Source organism: Peromyscus eremicus, chromosome 2 (genome assembly GCF_949786415.1).
Source record: "Peromyscus eremicus chromosome 2, PerEre_H2_v1, whole genome shotgun sequence".
In the NCBI taxonomy this organism is placed as follows: Eukaryota; Metazoa; Chordata; class Mammalia; order Rodentia; family Cricetidae; genus Peromyscus; species Peromyscus eremicus.
Window position 1 is genome coordinate 76937944 of NC_081417.1, and position 19586 is coordinate 76957529.

General features: G+C 43.7%; 1 protein-coding gene across 5 annotated transcripts in view; it reads left to right on the forward strand.

Annotated features, from left to right (window-relative positions):
* Nucleotides 1-19586, forward strand: part of Palm2akap2 (PALM2 and AKAP2 fusion) — a 339394-nt gene that overhangs the window by 141804 nt on the left and 178004 nt on the right. For 3 of the 5 annotated variants that reach the window (XM_059254391.1, XM_059254389.1, XM_059254390.1), the window contains exon 6: nucleotides 11523-12215. The exons of the other annotated variants lie outside the window; for them this stretch is intronic. In XM_059254391.1, the coding sequence (XP_059110374.1) occupies nucleotides 11523-12215 (693 nt within the window). The remainder of the gene's footprint in view (nucleotides 1-11522; nucleotides 12216-19586) is intronic. 5 annotated transcript variants of the gene reach the window in all.

A 19586-nucleotide genomic window follows, 5' to 3' on the forward strand; every position in this document is an offset into this window, starting at 1 on the left:
TGTCCTGAGTTGTACTTAGTGGCAGTACAGGCCGATTCAAATATGAACACTGAGTTTTGGTTTATCTGATCTCTGTAAGTTCTTGTTTAAAATAAGTCTCACAATGACATAGTTACTAAAACAAAATAATCGTGGGATTTTAAACCAGAATAAACCTTATACAGGTTAACCTGAATTTTTTTTGAAGCAAGAAGTCCCTCCTTATTTTACTATAAGGCAACATTGAAAGCTAATCATTGGCACGGGTGGCATGTCCACTAACTAAATTTCAGTGACTAACAGATGTCTTTCAACGCTTCCTTATACATTGCTTTTTCAAGAATTCTGGAGCCTGGTGGGGCTGTAAGCGGCATTTGGCCACACCCAGGACAGGTCCCCAACCCTGGCGATCTAGAGTTGGGGTGATCTAGAACTGAAGCTCAAAGTTCTTCTAGGAAAGACTCACTAGCAGTCATGCTGGGGACTCTTTGGAGTGCCCCAGGGTGATGTCTAAGGTCAACTGGGGTAATAATGCTGAAAAATCACGTCTTCCTGTTATACAAGCTTGGTGCTGGTGGATCCTGGCAATTGGTGGTAAGAAGCTTTTCGGTTCTTTTCCTCAAAGGACATGTATGACCCCACTAAAGGGCTGGTTAACCCACAGAGAGGGTATATGCGAATTCATGTCGAGAGGTAGAAATGGATGCTGGGTGTGGTGGCACCCACTCTTAATCTCAGTACTCCGGAGGCAGAGGCAGAAGAATCCCTGTGGGTTTGAGGCCAGCCTGGTCTACACAGTGGGTTTCAGGACAGTTAGGACTATGTAGAGAAATCCTGTCTTAAAGAGAAAGAGAGAGAGAAGAGGGAGGAGGAGGGAGGGAGGGATTGGGGCAGCACTGATAGCCAGGCAGTGTAAAGTGTAAAGTTCAACGGTAATGCACCCATGCAATTGAAGCCACACGTAAGACTATACCTTCCCTTACAACTTGACACCTTGCCAATTTGAGGAGACCACGAATGCATAATGACCCAGGTGGAAAATATATTTTCAGAAGTACAATATGATCAGAGCCTTTTAGAAAGGAAATTTATTTCCACATTTATTAAGCTAAGAATGTATTTATGTATAAGTGCAGCTCCCGAAGGAATCGAATGTCTTGTGGTCAGCTGGTTCGCAGGCTGTTTCTGGACCGGGCTGTTCATATTCATTGTCAGTTATGGTTCACAGTGAGTGCACAGGGTGTGCATCAGACTTACCAGCAACATTTGTTGCTAGAATTCTCCTAGGTACCGCCATTTTGCTTTAGGAATGTCCTCTCGGAAATTCATACAACCTCAAGCCCTTTGAACATCTCTTTTTAGTGTTACTGCTCACATTCTGATTGTTTGGAATTTGGAAGGCTTGGGATTCTGTCTAAATGAAATGTGTTTAGAATCATTGATTTTTCAGAATTATGAAGCCCTATTCCAGCCCCTATCTAAACAGAAACCCTGGAGCCTTCAAGCCACAGTTCTATCCCTTAGTGACCAGAGAGTAACCTCCACCCAAGTGGCCTGTTCCATCTCCGCTTGGTTCTATTAGAACACTTCCCCTGACAGGACTATCATTACTACCTCCTCTTCCACCTTCTGGTCCTTGTTCTGTACCTGATACCCCTCAATGACACTACACAGTCTCTTGGTTGCTTTGACAAAACTTCTACCACCCTCTTCTCTCTCTCTCCCACAAACACACCTCACTTTGTCTCCGGTCTTCTAAACTCAGAGCAATACTCAGAGCCCTCCAGGATGCTCTGGGGTAGACCAAGATTCTCTCTCAAAGCATGATGCCACAGGCTGTGGTACCCGTGGTGTCAGTCGCCACTGCCTTTCCGCTTCCCTGTCCAAAGCGAAGCCTCGGTGTTGTTTTATGGAGGACCCCACTTAGCATCACTGTCAATTCCATGACAGGCAGTGTGTCTGAATGCTTTCAACTGAAACACTGAAACATGTAGTCTGTTCCCCTCGGTTGCTTCCATGCCTTTCACATAAGAGCCTTCAGAATGCTTTTGTTTGGGTGGATACACATGTGTGCAGATGTGTATAGTGGCCGGAAATCGAAGTCATGTGTCTTCTTCAATCACTCTCTGTTTTTTGTTTTGTTTTTGTTTTGTTTGTTTGTTTGTTTGTTGGCACGGTTTCTTGCAAAACCTGCTTGCTGGTCATTGATTTGGCTAGACTGGCTGACCAGCAAACCCCAGAGATCCTCCTGCCTCAGCGTCCCCAGCACTAGGCTTAGAGGCACACACTGCCACCCTCTGCTTTTTTTATCCTGGGGACCCAAACTCAGGTCCCATGCTGTCACTTTACCCACTGAGCCATCTCCCCAGCCCCCACTCAATGCTTTTATTTCTTACCCTGCAAAGAGAAATACGAGGAGGAGCTGTGTGTCCTGCTGCCTTTGTCAATCGGACATGACCATTAACCTCTTGTAAGTCATCTCTCCTGAGTGTTGGGAGTTTTCCAGAGCCGCAGGAGGAAGGAGGGAGGGAATGGTGTCATGTTTTGACAGCTGGACCTCTAGCATCCTTTCTCATTTCCAGCCCAGAAGCACTGGTGTTTGCATCTTGTGTTTCTGCATCAGATTTGAATCAAGGGTTTAACAGTTTTGAAAGCAGAAAACTCTTTCTCCACTGTTAGGGGCTTTATACTTCTTGATTATGGTACCTCAGAATCTCCCTTTTCTTCATGGCTGATTTCCACCTCATCTATGAAAAGAAGACGTTAGTCTTTATTGTTTTACTGATAAAAAACAAAGTCAGGGCACTGAGGTTACATGCACCATTAAAGATCTCTTGGTTCTTGGTAACTTTAAATTAACACCTATGGGCATAATCAGTCATCAAGGTTTTTTTATTATTAAAAAATTTTCTATTCATTTTACATACCAACCACAGATCCCACTCTCCTCCCTCCTCCTGCCCCCCAGCGTCCCCCCAGCCCACCCCTCCATTCCCACCTCCTCCAAGGCAAGGCCTCCCATGGGGAGTCAGCAGGGCCTGGTACACTCAGTTGAGGTGGTGCCAAGCCCCTCCTCCCTGAACCAAGGCTGTGCAAGGTGTCCCACCATAGACACTGGGCCCTAAAAAGCCTGCCTGCTCATACACCAGGGACGGATCCTGATCCCACTGCCTGGGGCCCCCTAAACAATTCGAGCTAAATTGTCTTGCCTATCCAGAGGGCCTAGTCCAGTACAATGGGGGCTCCACAGCTATTGGTCCATAGTTTATGAATTTCTACTAGTTTGACTAGTTGTCTCTGTACGTTTTCCCATCATGATATCGATGTCCCTTGCTCATAGAATCCCTCCTCTCTCTATCAGTTGGACTCCTGAAGCTTGGTCTTGGTGCCCGGCCATGGATCTCTGCATCTGCTTCCATCAGTTAATGGATGAAGGCTCTATGATGAAAACTGGGGGTGGGGTGGGGTAAGGGATGGGGGATGAGAACATAAGGGAATGGGAGGTTCACGCTGGAACAGGAACAGAGTGGGAGGGCAAGGAAAGAGATACCATGATAAATGAAGACATCATGGGAACAGGAAGAAACAGGGTGCTAGGGAAGTTCCCAGGAATCCACAAGGATGACCCCACCTTAGACTACTAGCAATAATCAAGTGGGTGTCTGAACTGGCCTACTCCGGTAATCAGATTAGTGAATACCATAACTGTCATCAAGATTTGATGACTGTCCCAATATCCAGAGCATGTTTCCATCTTGTCCACAGAAACACACCATCTTTGTAATCAACATGTACTTATCTCCAACATTAACTAATCTTTCTAGGGACTTTGAATTAAAACAAAATGATATTCCCCTGTGTAGTTTCGGTGTTATGGGTCCATATTAGCACATGGTGGCCTCTGCTTTTTGAAAACTCTCTCTAGGGTTGTTATCCTGACTATCACACTCCTATGGAATCTAGCATCTCTCCTTTTTAAAAATCAGAATTCTGAGTACCAACCTCCAGCGTCTTCTATGAAGCTTAGGATTCTTGAGATAAAGCTGTTGGGGAAGGGCACTGAGACCCAGTGCTCAAAACCCAGAGCAGCCATAGACCAGGATGCTGGATGACTGTCAAGGCTTGATTCACTGGGGCTCTGTGTCTCCTCTACAATGTGCTTCTTGGAACTGTTCAGCTTGGCTTGCTTTTCTCAACCAAAAAGGGATGAAGCCAATGATAAGAAACTTGATTTGCCTTTGTTACCCATCAACATCACACATCTGTTAGTATCTATTTATCTATCTATCTATCTATCTATCTATCTATCTATCTATTTATTTATTTATTTTTATGTGTTTGAGTTATTTTAATTGATACAGAATAATTACGTGTATTTATGGGATGAAAGGTGATAATTCAGAATAGATATGAAATATGTAGTAATCAAATCAGGAATATCAATATTTTTATCCTTGTATAAGCATTGACCATTTTTTCATATCAGAAACCTTTTAATTTCTCTCTTCTTTCTTCTTCTTCTTCTTCTTCTTCTTCTTCTTCTTCTTCTTCTCCTTTTTCTTCTGCATAAAATATGATAAATTATTGTAAATTGACATTTACTCTATGTGCATGCTAGTTACGGATTTAACTATTTACATGCAGCTATATATGTTATAGACACCCTATTGTGCTGTAGAATACTAAAGTCTCGGGAAAACAGCTGGGTCAAGAAACATTTTTCAGTCTGGTTTTGGAGTAAGAGATTGACCTGTGAGATGAGAGAGGACAGCCACTCTGAATTGATTCCCTTGTTTTCATTGTTGATGTCACAATGGCCAATCTTACATTCCAACCTCAAGAGAAGGTGTGAATATAACCATATGCTCAGAGGGGTAAGACCACTTATAGGTATGTCTGTTTAATAAGCCAGGCATATGCATAACTTGCCTGTGAGAGGTTACAATGCTGGCTGCTAGGGATCTTCCAGGCAACATATCCCCAGCTCAACATCCTCCATTGTGAGTGACTATAATGATCTGCCTGCTGCTGCTCTCCTGTGTACTCCACATGTCACTGTCTCATGAACCACCCAGGCTGCACCAACACGGTGTAAATGAGGAATGATGAGGCCCAAAGATGGGTATGACCTGGGTACATGTTCAGGTCCACTGTTTTGCTGCCTCTTTGGACACCTCCCATTACACTGACAAATGGCAGTGAGGCATGTGTTGCTTTTACTTACACATGGACCTCGGCCATTTCCCCCCATCTTCCATGACCTCTGAGAGGCAAAGGAAGTAAGCTAGGAGTTCAAGCCTCAATCAGAGGATTGTACCATAATGGAATTTTCCATCCTCTTGAGTTTGAGTGCTTGGACTGATTCTGAAGCAGGATCCTGCTGGTTGCTCCTGCTCTTTCCTATGTCAGGTGCTCTTGTTCTCTATTATAGACAGCATCCACCCTTACAGTTGCCTTCTGTTTGCCAGAGCTAAAGGGAAGCCTGGGAATAAGTCTGAACCGAAACTAAGTATTAACCACTGCTCAGACCCATCTCTCCGGGCTGCCCAAAGCCCTCGGCCATCACAAAGGTTTCTGTCATTTGGGTGTCGGAGATGAGAACTAAAGCTTCCAGTCAAATCACCAAAATAGCCGCTCGTTTGTGTTTCTTTAGAGGATCGAGTCGCATTGGCCCTTGATATTTATCAGTGAAGTAGACACACGGCCCGGCTGTCTTGCTGAATTAGTGGAAGACAATAACGGTTTCACGTGCGCCGCTCTTACTGATGTCAATGTACGAGGTTTGGAACCCAACAACTGAATCTCTGATCACTAGCGGCGTACTTCCCGACGCTAAGCAGCCTCTCAGTGAGACTCCCATTAAACCGTCTTGAGTTTCATGTCCCTCACTCCCAGGTAATTTTTCTAGGAACCGTGGAAGCCTCTTTTAGATCCTCTCACATCCACAGGGCTCTTGCACAGTCCTAGCAGAGCTCCTGGCCAAGAAAGCACTTTCCTGATTTTCCTCCATGAGTCTCACCTCGGCACAGACTACAGAAACCTTTCGTGTGGGGAGACTTAAGGACTGTCAGGCCAACTGGAGGGCCTTCCTGAGGCTAGAGATGAAGGCATGCCAGAAGGGAGAGGCTTCGGATATAAATTTCTTTGTACACAATGTTTTAAAATTGTATACATTGAAAACAAAATGCTCTCAGGCCTGATGGCACAAGCCTGTAATCCCACGGCTGGAGAGGTTGAGGCAAAAAGATTGAGAGTTCAAGGCTAGCCTGAGCAACTGAGTATGACCATGTCTCAAAATAAAAGTAAAGTGGGTCAGGGAGCCAAGTACGGTGGTACCCATCCGTCATCCCAGCACGTGGGAGGTACAGGGAGGGGGTTCAGGAGTTCAAGGTCATTCTGTACTACACAGTGAGTTTGAGGACAACCTAGACTATATGAGACTGTGTCTTAAAAAATAAAACAATGACTGCAGGTGTAGCTGAATGGTAAAACATTTGTCTAGAGTACAAAGGGCTGTAGTTCAATACTGGATGCTCCAGAACAGTTACTCTTTTAGCAAACAAACCAATCAAAACAAAACCAAAAAAACTCCCCAAAAGTTGCCCACTGTGGTGGAGCACACTTGCAGCCCCAGGACTCAAGAGACAGAAGAGGAAGACAGCAAGTTTGAGGCAAAATGGGCTATGTAGCAAGACCCTGTCTCAAAAAAAAAAAGTTTGGACTGGAGCTGCATGCATAAGGCCCTGGGTTCAATCTTAACCCCGACAGAAACAGGGAAAATGAAGTGAAAACTGAAGTGACTATATCCTACTCATCCATCTCCACCATTGTTCAGTTTGCTGTTACTGTTTGAGAACAAAAGCAAAATGTGAATCTCATTTAAAAACACCAAGGTAAGCTTTCTTACCTCCTGTGTAGCTTTCCGGAAGTTTAGCTGACATTCCGGTGTTCCCATCCAGGAGGACTTAGCACTGCCTTTAATTAAGTCAGAGATTCTCAGTGAGTCCTCCTCGGTACCCTTTACCAAAGAAGAGTAAAGGCAGAGAGAAATTGGGACCACATCCCTGATGAACCGCTACAAAAAAAAGAAAGAAAAAAAATCTATGCTTCCTTTTGAAGCCTTATTTTTTGTCTAGAAGGACAAAGTACTTGTGTATATTGTATTTTATAACATAAAGCTAAGTCATAACATGCTTAAAATTTTCTGTGCTCAATTACAGAAACATTGAACTGATCATGTACAATATGTACTTTATAAATATGCATATACACCCCTCATGAAACTGTGTCCACATGTGGTTCTGTCCCAGTGTCCTGTCACATTTAATAACACTTAAAATGACACACAAAAAATCAAAAGGAATCCAGAGGCCAGTGTGGTGGTCCGTGCTTATAATCCAGTACTCCAGAGGGTGAGGCTGGAAAGCAAACCTAAAGCCAGCTTGAGCATCATATGGATTCTTAAGAAGCAATTTGAGATTGGATTTCCTACCTGATGTTTAATTCCCACCTCCACTAACTCAGCAGTAGTTCTCCGATTCCATCATCCACTTTCCTTTCTCACCACTACTCCAGCTTCGCTCCCCACCTTTCTGCATGCCACCCAGCTTTTACCTTCTCTCTCACTAAACTCTGTCCACTTCTTACCGTGGACCTACATCACCTTTCCAGAGAAGGACTACTCACCTCCACACCCTCTAGTTCCAGGCGAAGGGGAAAGGAGGCTGGGTGCAGAGTGATGGGGAAGGAGTGATCATGGACCAACTATAAGGGTGTTCTGGGCAGGGAGAGGGGCATCTCTAAACATCCAGGAGGCTGGGTGCAGTGATGGGGAAGGAGCGATCATGGACCAATTATGAGAGTGTTCTGGGCAGAGAGGGGGTCGTCTCTAAACATCCCCCTGTTAATCATTTGTGTCCTGGCACACCAGCATAGAAATATTTTGTTCCATACTCTGTACTGATGACAGGTTAATATATCATTTTGTTCATGTGTCATTGGAAGTTTGGGAGAGAATTCACTATTCTACCTACCACCGTCAATCATTATGTTAATCGTGATGAACTATATTTTAATCCAAATCTGAATTTTAGTTCAATTGTAATATTTTAAAAACAAGCTTTGGAGTCCATGTAAAATTGTAAATACACATTTTGTTTCTCTGACCACATGCTGTATGGAAAATCAGGAAATCACTGAGATAAATACAATTTTTATATCACAGTCTTTGTGTGTGAACCCATGTGCTTCTGTGACAAATAATGGTTGGCTTCCCATAGTGTCACTTGATAAAAAATTATTATCTTTATGCCAAGCAACTAAAACATTCAAAATGGATATTGTGAAAACTAGGCTTTGGACTTTTTCTTCTGAATCATTTTAGCTCAATGTCCACCTTGAACAGATTGTATCTTATCATGCAAGCAACTGGAACAATGTTATTGCTGATGTCTTAAACTGTTACAAGCATTAATTGTGCACTTTTCTTTGGAATTTGTGACTGGTGAAGACCATTTAGCTACATTTATTTGGCAAATGTATCTATCAGGTACCTTCTATAGAAAAGGTTCTGGGTAGGGGCTGGCAATGGAGGATCACACAAAGAAGGTAGGCGAGTAACCTATATATGTATATATACAGGAATCAGATAAATCATCCCTACAAATACTAGTGGTGGTGCACACTACTGTCTCAGCACTTGGGAAGATTTGGAGTTCAGAGCCACCCTAGACTATACACACACACTGCTGGGTAGAAATTATTCAGTGTCCTCAGAAGTTTAGAAAGTGTCCATGGAGTCTCAAGAAGTAAGTGGTGACCTAGAGATGGGAGGTTCGAAGAAAGCATCCGCGCCTGGGAGAAGGGGCAGTTGATCTTGACCTTGGTGACTGTGTTGTTGTATTTGGATGTGTAGAAAGTGCAAAGGATTTTGCAGGGGAGAATCGTTAACTCAGGAACTATTTCGACATGGGATGGAGTGATTTGCTTCTATGTGAGGAGAAAAGAGAGAGAGGATTTGACAGCTGAAAAAGCAACAAGGATCTTCTTAATAGGTTGTAGATATTCAGAAAAGGGCAGGGGTTCAGGCATTGACGAGCAAGTATGTGAGATTCTAGAAGATTACTGGAGCAGAACTGTGAAAAGCAGGTTAGGCAGAAGAACCACAGGCCCAGAATAGTCTGGTCAGTGTCGTGAACATAAAGTGAGGTTTGTGGTGGCCAGCGTGTATGGAAAGTAAGACAGACTATGAGATGAGGAGGAAGGAGGGATGGGGACAGACGCTGACAGGAACTGTGTGCTGAGCCAGGGAGTTGGTGCTTAACCCGCACAGACAAGAGCAGGTTTCTGAGAAGGGTAAGTCAGGCATGCTCCAGGCTCAGCAGGCTTCCCCAGTAAATGGCCGCTTGTAAAGATTTCAGACTCTGTGAACCACATAGTCTCTGTTAGCAATCTCCATCTTTCTTCTCTCTCTCCTACCCTCCCTCCCTACCTCTCCACTTTCCCCTCCTTCTCTCCCTCCGTCTCTCTCCCTTTTCTCTCCTCCTCTCTCCATTTCCTTCCTCTTCCCTTCTATCCCTCTCCTCCTTCTGAGTCTCTCTCTCTTCCTCTTTCCCCTTCCTTCTGTCTCCTTCCTTCTTTCCTTCCCCTTTTTGAGACAGAGTCTCAGGTGGCCCATGCTGGCCTTAAACTCACTGTGCAGTGGAGAGTGATCCTGAATTCCTAATCCTCCTGTCTCCACTTCCCACATGACTTCTTTCTTTTTATACAACCTTTTAAAAAGTGTAGAAAACCATTCTTCCTCCTGGCCATACAAAAGCAGGCCCCAGTCTGCCTTGGGCTCTCTGTCCATAGGTGTAGTCCTCGGGACTTGAGTGGGGAAACAGAAGAGTCACTGAAATGTGAAACCTGGTAATGATGCTCAGCAGATCCTCTCAGTGACTGCATGTGAGAGATGAGAAAGAAGGGATAGACGTGATTCCAGGCTTCTGGCTTAACAACTAAGCACCTAAACTGTGGGACTAGTGTCACCCCGCACCAAGATGAGGGAGGAGTTAAGAGAAAAAGATGTAAGGGTTTTGAAGCTGCTGAGTCCAGTGGGTCTGAGTGGCATGTAGGTGAAGGGTGCCTGCAGCCAGGTGGCTCCGTGGGCCACCGTTCCATCCACAGCATGTGTCTCACAGGAGCCTCTGAGGGAATGGACACAAACGTTGGGCATCCCAAGAGGCTATAGGACAGGGTAGAGCTGGTACTTAGGAACACCAAACCGGCATCATGTCCCTTGGATGACGACACTCTTCCTCAGCCTAGACAAAAGGAGCAGAGAGTCTCATGGTGGGGAGCATCAGGCACAGTATGGATTGGAACAGAAGAAAAGATAACAGAAGGGAAAATATAATGGGACAGAGTCATGAGCCTTAGCACTGTGCAGATAAGAGAGGACAGAGCACCAGACGGTGGTGTTGCACTCCTTAAATCCCAGCACCAGGGAGGCAGAGGCAGAGGCAGACAGATTTCTGTGAGTTCGAGGCCAGCCTGGTCTACAGAGTGAGTTCCAGGACAGCCAGAGCTGTTACACAGAGAAACCCTGTCTCAAAAAGCTGAAAGAGAGAGACTTGGGGTGTTGGGGGATGGGAGGGAGGATAGAAAGAGAGAGAGGAGAGAGAGGAGGGGGAGAGAGAGAGGACAGAGGACCTTCTGGGCATCATCCTCAGTTCCTATGTTATAGGTGCCGTGACAACCTATTATTTCACTGGTTCTTTTTTAGAAGTTTTGCTAAGTGACACAGATGTGCTCCATCACATGTGATTTGAAAATAACCCTTTAAAATGACTCTATGACTTCCATACAGTGCTGTGGTCACTGAGCCATTTGAAGGATGCTTTCTGTCATACAAATAATTCATCCTAAGATGGTATATGGTAAGTTCCGACTTCGGCTGGAGGTCAGCTAATGACTGGATGACTCTCAGAGCACACAGTACCAATGCTTTCCTATTCTTTCAGTTTCTACAGAGTAGCTGGTTGTAGCGTAGGGGAGGACAGTTATGTCCCACTGGCAAAACACTCGGCATCTTCTGCATTAACAGGTCCAACGAAATGTGGAGGGAAAAATAGGCGCACGTTTGGTGAAAGAGTTGGAAAAACAACTGTAAGGTTCTGGAACATAGGCACATCTTGGAAATTGTCCATAAGCCTAAGCAGATCTCAGTCAGAATCATTTGCATGTTGCTGGCCTTCCCTGTTAGATTCTGTCCTGTTAGATCTGAAGGTTCTTATTTGAGCTGGTCTCCTAAAAAGTCCGAGTTCTTTGAGATGTGGTCACTGTCTGCATCTGTCTTCCCAGTGCATGAAGCCGCTGTGTGAAGAATACACACACGATCTCTGTCCACACTGCACACCTCCTGCTACCACTCAGGATGCTCGGTGGTTACGATAGGAAGGGCACAAACCACTTTTTTTTTTTTTTCTGTCTGTTTGGCAATTAACCATTCACTGGCTTTTTTTGTTGTAACATGCACTTCCTTTCTCTTGTTTTCATTCAAGCTGTGTACGCCATGGAAATTAATGTGGAGAAAGACAAACAAACAGGAGAGACCAAGATTCTCTCTGCATCCACCATTGGCCCAGAGGGGGTCCATCAGAGAGGAGTCAAAGTCTATGATGATGGTACCAAAGTAGTGTATGAGGTGCACTCAGGAGGCACCGTGGTAGAAAACGGAGTCCACAAACTAAGCGCAAGGGATGTGGAAGAACTAATTCAGAAGGCTGGACAATCGGGCTTCAGGGGGCACATGTCGGAAAGGACTGGTGTTGCAGATGGGAGCCTGGGCCATCCCAAGGAACACATGCTCTGCAAAGAAGCCAAGTTAGAAATGGTGCAAAAATCCAGGAAAGATCACGCTTCAGGAAACCCCGCGCAGCAGGCCCAGCCCTCCGGCACCGAAGGGCCAGAGGCGAACCTGGATCAACCCGTCACCATGATTTTTATGGGCTACCAAAACATCGAAGATGAAGAGGAGACTAAAAAGGTGCTAGGCTATGACGAAACCATCAAGGCCGAATTAGTCCTGATCGATGAAGACGATGAGAAGTCGCTAAGAGAGAAGACAGTGACGGATGTGTCCACGATCGACGGGAACGCAGCTGAGCTGGTGTCCGGGAGGCCCGTGTCAGATACCACAGAACCCTCATCCCCAGAAGGCAAGGAAGAGAGCCTGGCCACAGAGCCGGCCCCAGGTACCCAAAAGAAAAAGCGGTGTCAATGCTGTGTTGTCATGTGACCACTTCTTTCTCCTCCCCTTTCTTCCGGGCAGCCTCTCTACTCTCCACCTCTTAAGTAGACCTCACTGTACCACTAACTGCGATACTGTGAACTGGAAGCAGACGCCTGCCTTGCCTCGCAGTTGGATTTGCTTTGATCTCTCACTCACATCTTTCCTTCTCACTTGGGAAACAACGTGCATGTGTGTGCTCCATTTTTTTTCTCCCCGAGAACTTACTTTTTCCTCTAAACCTTTCCTTGTGTCTTCAAGAGTGAATCAGTGCCCTACTGCTCGATGGGAGAGGACTCTTCATAGCAACTGGTTATCTAGTAGCCTTAACTGACTTGACTGGACTCAAACCTGTTGGCACCGGGGGTTTTCATTTTGGCGTGTGTTCCTCTCACATAGACACACACACACACACACACACACACACACACACACACACACACACACTGCCATGCCCCTGGCTTCTCACCTGCCTCTTTTGCTGTGTGGATCTTTGTTGTTTTTTTTTTTTTTTATATCTTGTGTAGCAAAATGCTGGGGCTCTAGCCAGTTGCTAGCGTAGCCAAAAGCGGACCTACTCTACCTAATCTGGCTGTTCTAGGATGACACGTTTTCTTTGCTGCCTTACATAAGCTTCCAGATTACAGTATTGTGTTTTCCTTCTGTTAAAACCGAGATGAAGTTGACTCGAAAGCAAAGAACCCAGCGCCTGTCTCAGCTGAAGTGTAGGGACGGATTTATCAGCCGCCAGTCAGCAGCTCTTTCCCTTCCTCTGGCTTACCCAATGAACCCTTTATACAGGATTTTCTAAGGACCTCAGGCCAGCACTATTTTCAGTGTCCGTAGTGCTCACCAATCCATAAGCCTTGTCTCCATGCTCCCCCGAAATGTAAAGTTTTATATTGTTTTCTTTTTCATGGATATTTTCTGATTGAATTCATCTATTTTCAAAGAGGGGATCATTTTGAGAAGTCTCTCTGCAGTGACCATATTTCTTAAAGCAGTCTTTCTGACCTTTGGGGGCTGTCATCACACCCCCACTGTATCCAGGATGGTGCTGTACGCATTAGCTGTCCATCTCCTGTGCCTGGTTGATTAGTCTCACATCTGCGCTTTCTTTTGTTTTTTAATGTCCCCATGGGTAAGAGAATGTTTCAGGTAACCTCAAGGTATAGGTTTCTCCACTCTTTAAAAAAAAAAAATCCTGGCTACTAGTAGTGGCACATGAGATGGATCTCTGTGAGTTTGAGGCCAGCCTGGTCTACAGAGTGAGTTCCAGGACAGCCAAGGCTACACAGAGAAACTCTGTCTCAACAAAAAACAAACAAACAAACAAACAAACGTTTTTCATTGTGAGAAATGTTGAAAGATAAAGAAAGAGCTTAAATTCTTCCACACAGTCTGACTGAGTGGCACATTCCTGGGCTTCTTAAAGCTTCGATTCAATTTCTGGAAATTCTAGAATATTGAGGAATTTTTTTTTAACCTAAAACATGATGAACAGCCCTTGAAATATATTGTTAGCATTGCCCCAATCTGGACAGCCATGCATTTAGTGAAACCAAAGGGAAGGAATTTAGAAAAGAAAAGAAAAGAAAAGAAAACTCTAATACAGGAATAAGATGAGGTGGTGATGGTGTTAACTGTTTAATGAGAGGTGACTTTATTTACCCAGACATTCATAATATGCATAAATTATGTATAAATCAATAATAGAATCATGTATGTTCCCACAGAATATAGCCTCAAGAACCGTATACTTGACCTCCCACATCAAGTCTCAACATATCTAAAAAGTAGCTCAGAAAAAATAATAATAATAAGGAAGCTTGAAGAATTGCAGAGGCAACTAAATTTGTCCCATTTAGCTTGTTGGAAGATAAATCTGTTGTTTTGTTCACTTCTTGGCTTAAAATTATATTTATTATGATTAGAGGAAAATGACATTTTTTTCTCAAGTAGTTTCATTTTTATTGAGCACATGAGTCATTTTTAATCTTTAATATGTAAACAAGAAAAATTAAAGAAAGGAAGTGAACTAATTTCTCAGATGTCCCCTCCATGGTTTCCCTGAGAGAACTGGAGCATTACTCTAGGTCTGGGCTGCCGGGAAAGCGGCTGCAGCGGAGTGCAGTGACTCTGTTATCCGGAACCCTGGGTCAGAGTGCAGTGACTCTGTTGTCTGGAACCCTGGGTCAGTGCCAACAGCCCTCGCTGCCCTCAGCTTCCCCTTCCCCTACAGGTGGTTAGATAGCACACAAGCCTTGAGTAAAACGCCATGTGGATAAACGCATTTCCACAAAAGGAGAAACGAGTGCCCAAGGCTTTAGACAATCTATCGTTTTAAGAATTCATTTGGGAAATACACAATCTGAAAGTTTACTTCGCCTGCCTCCTTTACTCTCTTGGGGATTCTGACTGCTCAATGTGAGGTTTCAAAAGCACAGTGAGGGAGAGGGTGGCAGAGCTCAGACCCCCTGGACTTGACGTTTGGAGCTTCTAGGACACATCCCCCCTGCTCTTCTTAAGAGAACTGCTTATCTATGAAGACAACAGTCCGTACCTCCTACTCTTCATAAGATCTCAAGGACCAAGGATAACCTGCCATCATCTGTGGGTCATTATTATTATGAGCAAGTGGCTGGCAAACTCCAAGTTAGGATTTGCTCTAAAGTTTTGCTATTAAAGAATATCATTTAATCGAAGTAAGACATATTGCCCTTATTAAGATTATTTGTGGCTACAGTAAGTGAAAGTATATTTGAATATGGCTGATGTTTGCATACTATTCCAGTCTCTGTGGGGGATTCAGGCTCAGCAAATCCTCAATCAGCCCACCTACAGCATCAAGTCATGGCCTTGATGATGAAAATGTAAGCAGGCTTGTAATTGTGACTCTGCCTTTCCCATGACTACTGACAGTCTCTATCTCTCTGTCTCTCTCTGTCCCTCTGTCTCTGTCTCTCTCTCTCTGTTTCTCTGTCTCTCTCTCTCCTCATTGTCTGTGATATTACCCCTTCTATAAGTAAGGTATGTGGTTGTGTGGTTGCATAACCAGAGTAAAGAACCCGTGATGAAGTTGCAAAAGCCACAATCTTGTTTTGAGCTAATGTTAGTTAGACTGTTCTTTAAAGTATAATCCGTTCCACCCAACAGAGTGGAGCACATCTTTCATCCCAGCATCAGAGAGGCAGAGGCAGGCAGATCCCTGTGAGTCTGAGGCCAGCCTCATCTATATAGTAAGTCCAGGCTAACTAGGGTTACATAGCGAGACTCTGCCTCAAAAACAAAAAATGAAGCAACAAAAAAGCAAGACAAAAATGTACAGATATACACATATATGTGTGTCTAATATATACATATATATATATATATATTATACAATCAGTTCCCTTTTAAATAAGAGTCAAAAAAGGAGGAAAGAGATATTTATTTTTATTTCAGTAGTATTTAATTAGATTCTTTGACAGTAACAATGGCCAAGTCTAGCCCTACATAGCTAAAGAATCTTTATGGCTTGAATATTCTTGTCATTTTTTTCCTTAGGGAATTCTTTTTTAATCTTTTACCCATAATTATATTATTTTCCTTATGTAACAACAAAACCCAAATTGCTTCTCAGATGGTTGGCTAGTATCCGGTGATTCCACTTATCATTGGCGGTGTCCAGGAAAGGTCCGAAAAATTCCCTGCTATATTGAAAGTTTATAAAAAGGGAAACGCATATAGAGAGAGCTTCCAAAGGATACAGTGTCATCTCTGGGACAAAACTCTGAAGCCAAACTCCCTCACTTCCTAAAGAAGTTTCTTTGCAGGAACCACAGAACATTCATGAAAACTGTAAATTACTTAATGCCAGGGGAAAAAAATGGGTATCAGAAAAGCAGAGGACAGAGTGAGGTGTTCGAGGCAAACTGCCAAAGTACATGTCCTGGCCCTTCCTTCTTAATAAACACTAACACTGTCCATTTAAAACATGGATGAAAGTAGACAGAATGTACACTGAGGACATCTTTTGTCGGTGTCGTTCTTACTTAAAACCTAGGCACTGGGCTCTCTCTCTTTGTGGCTGTCTGCCTGCAGAGTTTAACTCACTAGTGTGCCCTTCCCTGGAAGATGCACCCTCATTTCCTGTAGTGTCCGTTTACAGTTTAAACCATTCCAAGGTGAATAGTTTCATATTGTATTTTTGTAACACCTACATTTATAACTGAATCCATAAATTCCCAGCATTTTAAAGAGATGGGTTTCAAAAACTTTGTAAATATGCAATTTATTATTTGAAAACTCCATGGTCTCTTAATCAAGGTGTACTGATTAGGACAGACTGCGAAAGCATCCTTTCTTCTACTGGGTTAGTAAACACTGCAGGGGCTTTGGCGCTATTGGTACATAGAAAACAGCTCAAAATAATGAGAAAAATTGGATCTTAGGTTCCTGCTGGCAGCTCACCTTCATAGCCTATCCTTCCTTAGGACTTACCAGGAAAACCTACCTGCACCTTGTAGGGAAAACTAAAGCCCCTCCTTAGAAGAGTGTGGATTTTTATGGCTTCAGCAAACTTCTCAAATCCCACATCACGAAAACCCCAAATGCTGCCTGTTTGGATGCAGCGTGGTATAAAGATTACATCCTGAAATGTTTAAAAGAAAATTGCACTGGTGGTCCTCCGGGCAACTCCCCCAACTTCATTTGAACACAATTTAAGAGGCCTATCAGTCCCTTCCCTATGCCAGTCTAACACCAGAGGGTCAGAACTGCCACACAAAAACCTAGTTGTCAATGTGAAAATACATAATTAAGGGACCACAGACTCTCTGCATCCAAGATCTGGACAGCCTTAACTTTTGTAATAATGATGATGATGAAGATGATAACAATAATTTTTCACTGTTTTCTCTTACTAAGCAGGAAAACAGAATGTTTCCTGATGTCAATGACTTTTTTATATTTTGTGACTATTTCTAAGTTTCTACAGGCTGAGGTGTGAATGGTCATTTCTTCCCCTACTGCCTCTGAATGGTAACCTGGGGCGCTTGGGTTTTTTTCCAGTCACTGCACTTTTTTTTTTCATAATCTAAAGAAAAGCATTTCTCTTACCAACCATAAAATTCTCCTTTAGATTCCCGGCAACTCCTTCTGACTTGAAAGAACAGAATCCCAGAAAAAAAAAAAAAAAAAAAAAAAAAAAAAAGACATACAGGGTGACTTTCTTTTCCTTTTCTTAGACGGTTAATGTACTGTATAGCATATATGTTTACAGAATGTCTTTGCCTTGTGATGTCAACACAATGAATGACGAAAAAAAACTCTGATGTACCAGTGAATATTTTGCCTTAGCAGTGCTGTTTATGTTCTCTTTTTCTGTCCTGTTGAAAAAACAAACAAACAAACAGATCAAAGGTTGTACTCCAAAGCTGTGTTGACACAACATTCTCTTCCCCACTCCAACCCAGAACTGTGATCGCATCACAGGAGCTTCAGGCAGAACCTGAAGGTGTGGCCCAGAGAGGTTAACGTAGACAGAGCCTGGGCCTTATTTCTCCCCTTCCACCAACTGAATGTGTTTCCGTTCCCATCTGAGCCTGCAGAATCTCTCTGACCTTCCAGGGGCAGGTCATGGGGAGCACATGCCTTCTTACAGAGACTCCCTCACTGGACTACCTGCTGTGAGAGACCTTGTTAGGCCCCCTCCCCGGGTCCAGGAGCACAGTTGTAAGTTGTAAGGACTAGCTCGGAAAAGCAACAGACATAGACTTCTATGGGGCCACACTTCAGGGCATGTATTTACTGTGGTCTAAAATGAGTAGCATGATATGGGTGGGGTAAGGAGCCACTATAGAAATGGACTATTTACATTTATGTATTTTTTTAAAGAATAATATTTTTATAGTGAAATCTATATGCATTGTGGAGCTTGTGTTTGAAAACACCCTTGATTGACTGAGTTATTTCTCCATTCCCTTATGGTTTCTTTCTGGTGAGTTCTATAGCACTAACCCAGCTCTTGTGACTCAGCCTTATACTGCCTTTGCATGAAATCCAAGGTTTCCAACAGATGTATGCTGTAAGACTGAGCTTTCTGTGCGTGGCCCATTAGATTGTGTTAGCTTGATGGCCCTTTGGACCACACCTTTAATAATATATAACTGCCTTTGGGAAGGAGATGCATTTTTCTATGCAAGAGAAACCTAGCAGTGATCCGAGTCCAGTTCTTTCACATGTATGATTAAGAGACCATTCCCTATGGTACATTTATACATATATGGAATAAGATATATGAGATGATGAGTTGGAAGTATGTAACCATCTGCACTGGCAGAGGAATCCAACCTTTTGACACTGTCACATGATGATGTCACATAAAACATTTTGGGTATTCACTATCAGGGATGCTTACAGTGTATGAGCTGCAGGCTGGCTGTGCCTGATCTATAGTCTATACAGAAATAGAGACAGCATCAAACTCACCTCATTGGCCTTGTATCCATTGCTGAGGTTGCATTGTACTTGCTGAGATCCGTAAAACCCAGAAAGAATTTTATCTATCTTGCCCATAGATGGGATTGTGAATTTGTACAGTTCTTGAGTCTGTTGCCCAATTTTATGACAAATTTATGAGTCCCCATTTGTCACACTCTGTTTTTGCTGAAACTCTTCAGCCATGCCTGTTCCTGTATCCAGTTGACAGAGTGGGTCAAACCTCAGAGCCTTCCCACCATTCCTGTTTGACTTGCTTCCCAGACAGCATCCTTCCCTGCTCCAAAAGACCAAGATCCTTTCTTAGCAAGGGAAGGCCATAAACATTTCTTTCTATTTCAATAAAAATAACCCCTGTGGTTCCGGGCAAATAATTTTAAAATCTTCATCACCAGAATCCACATCCCACCTCCATCCCCCAAAACAAGCCCAACTCAAGCCCATGTGTGAACCTCACTGCCATGGAGACCGCTGCAAAAAGCAAAAAGAACTATGCAATTGCCTGAAGGTGCTGCCTGGTGCTGAGGGAAAGCCAGACACTCTTGTTACCAAGGAAACCTCCTGGCTTCCAGATTGGGGGGTGCAGGGCAATATCACTTAGGTTTGCAGTGCCAAGTCTCTATATAAAGAGGTCAGAGGTCACCAGGCACTGTCTGATCTGAACTGTTCTGCATGTAGCTCCACTGAATTCCATGATATCCTATTCTGACAAGTGGGAAGAAGAGTTCTGTCTTTTCAGGGTTCTGGAACATTCTTTCTTCCATTCAAACTCCTGGCTTAGGAGAGACAAAAATCTTAACAAGGGTTCCAGAAAATGTTGTGTCTGATGCAGCTTTTCAGTTGAATGTAGGTTGTT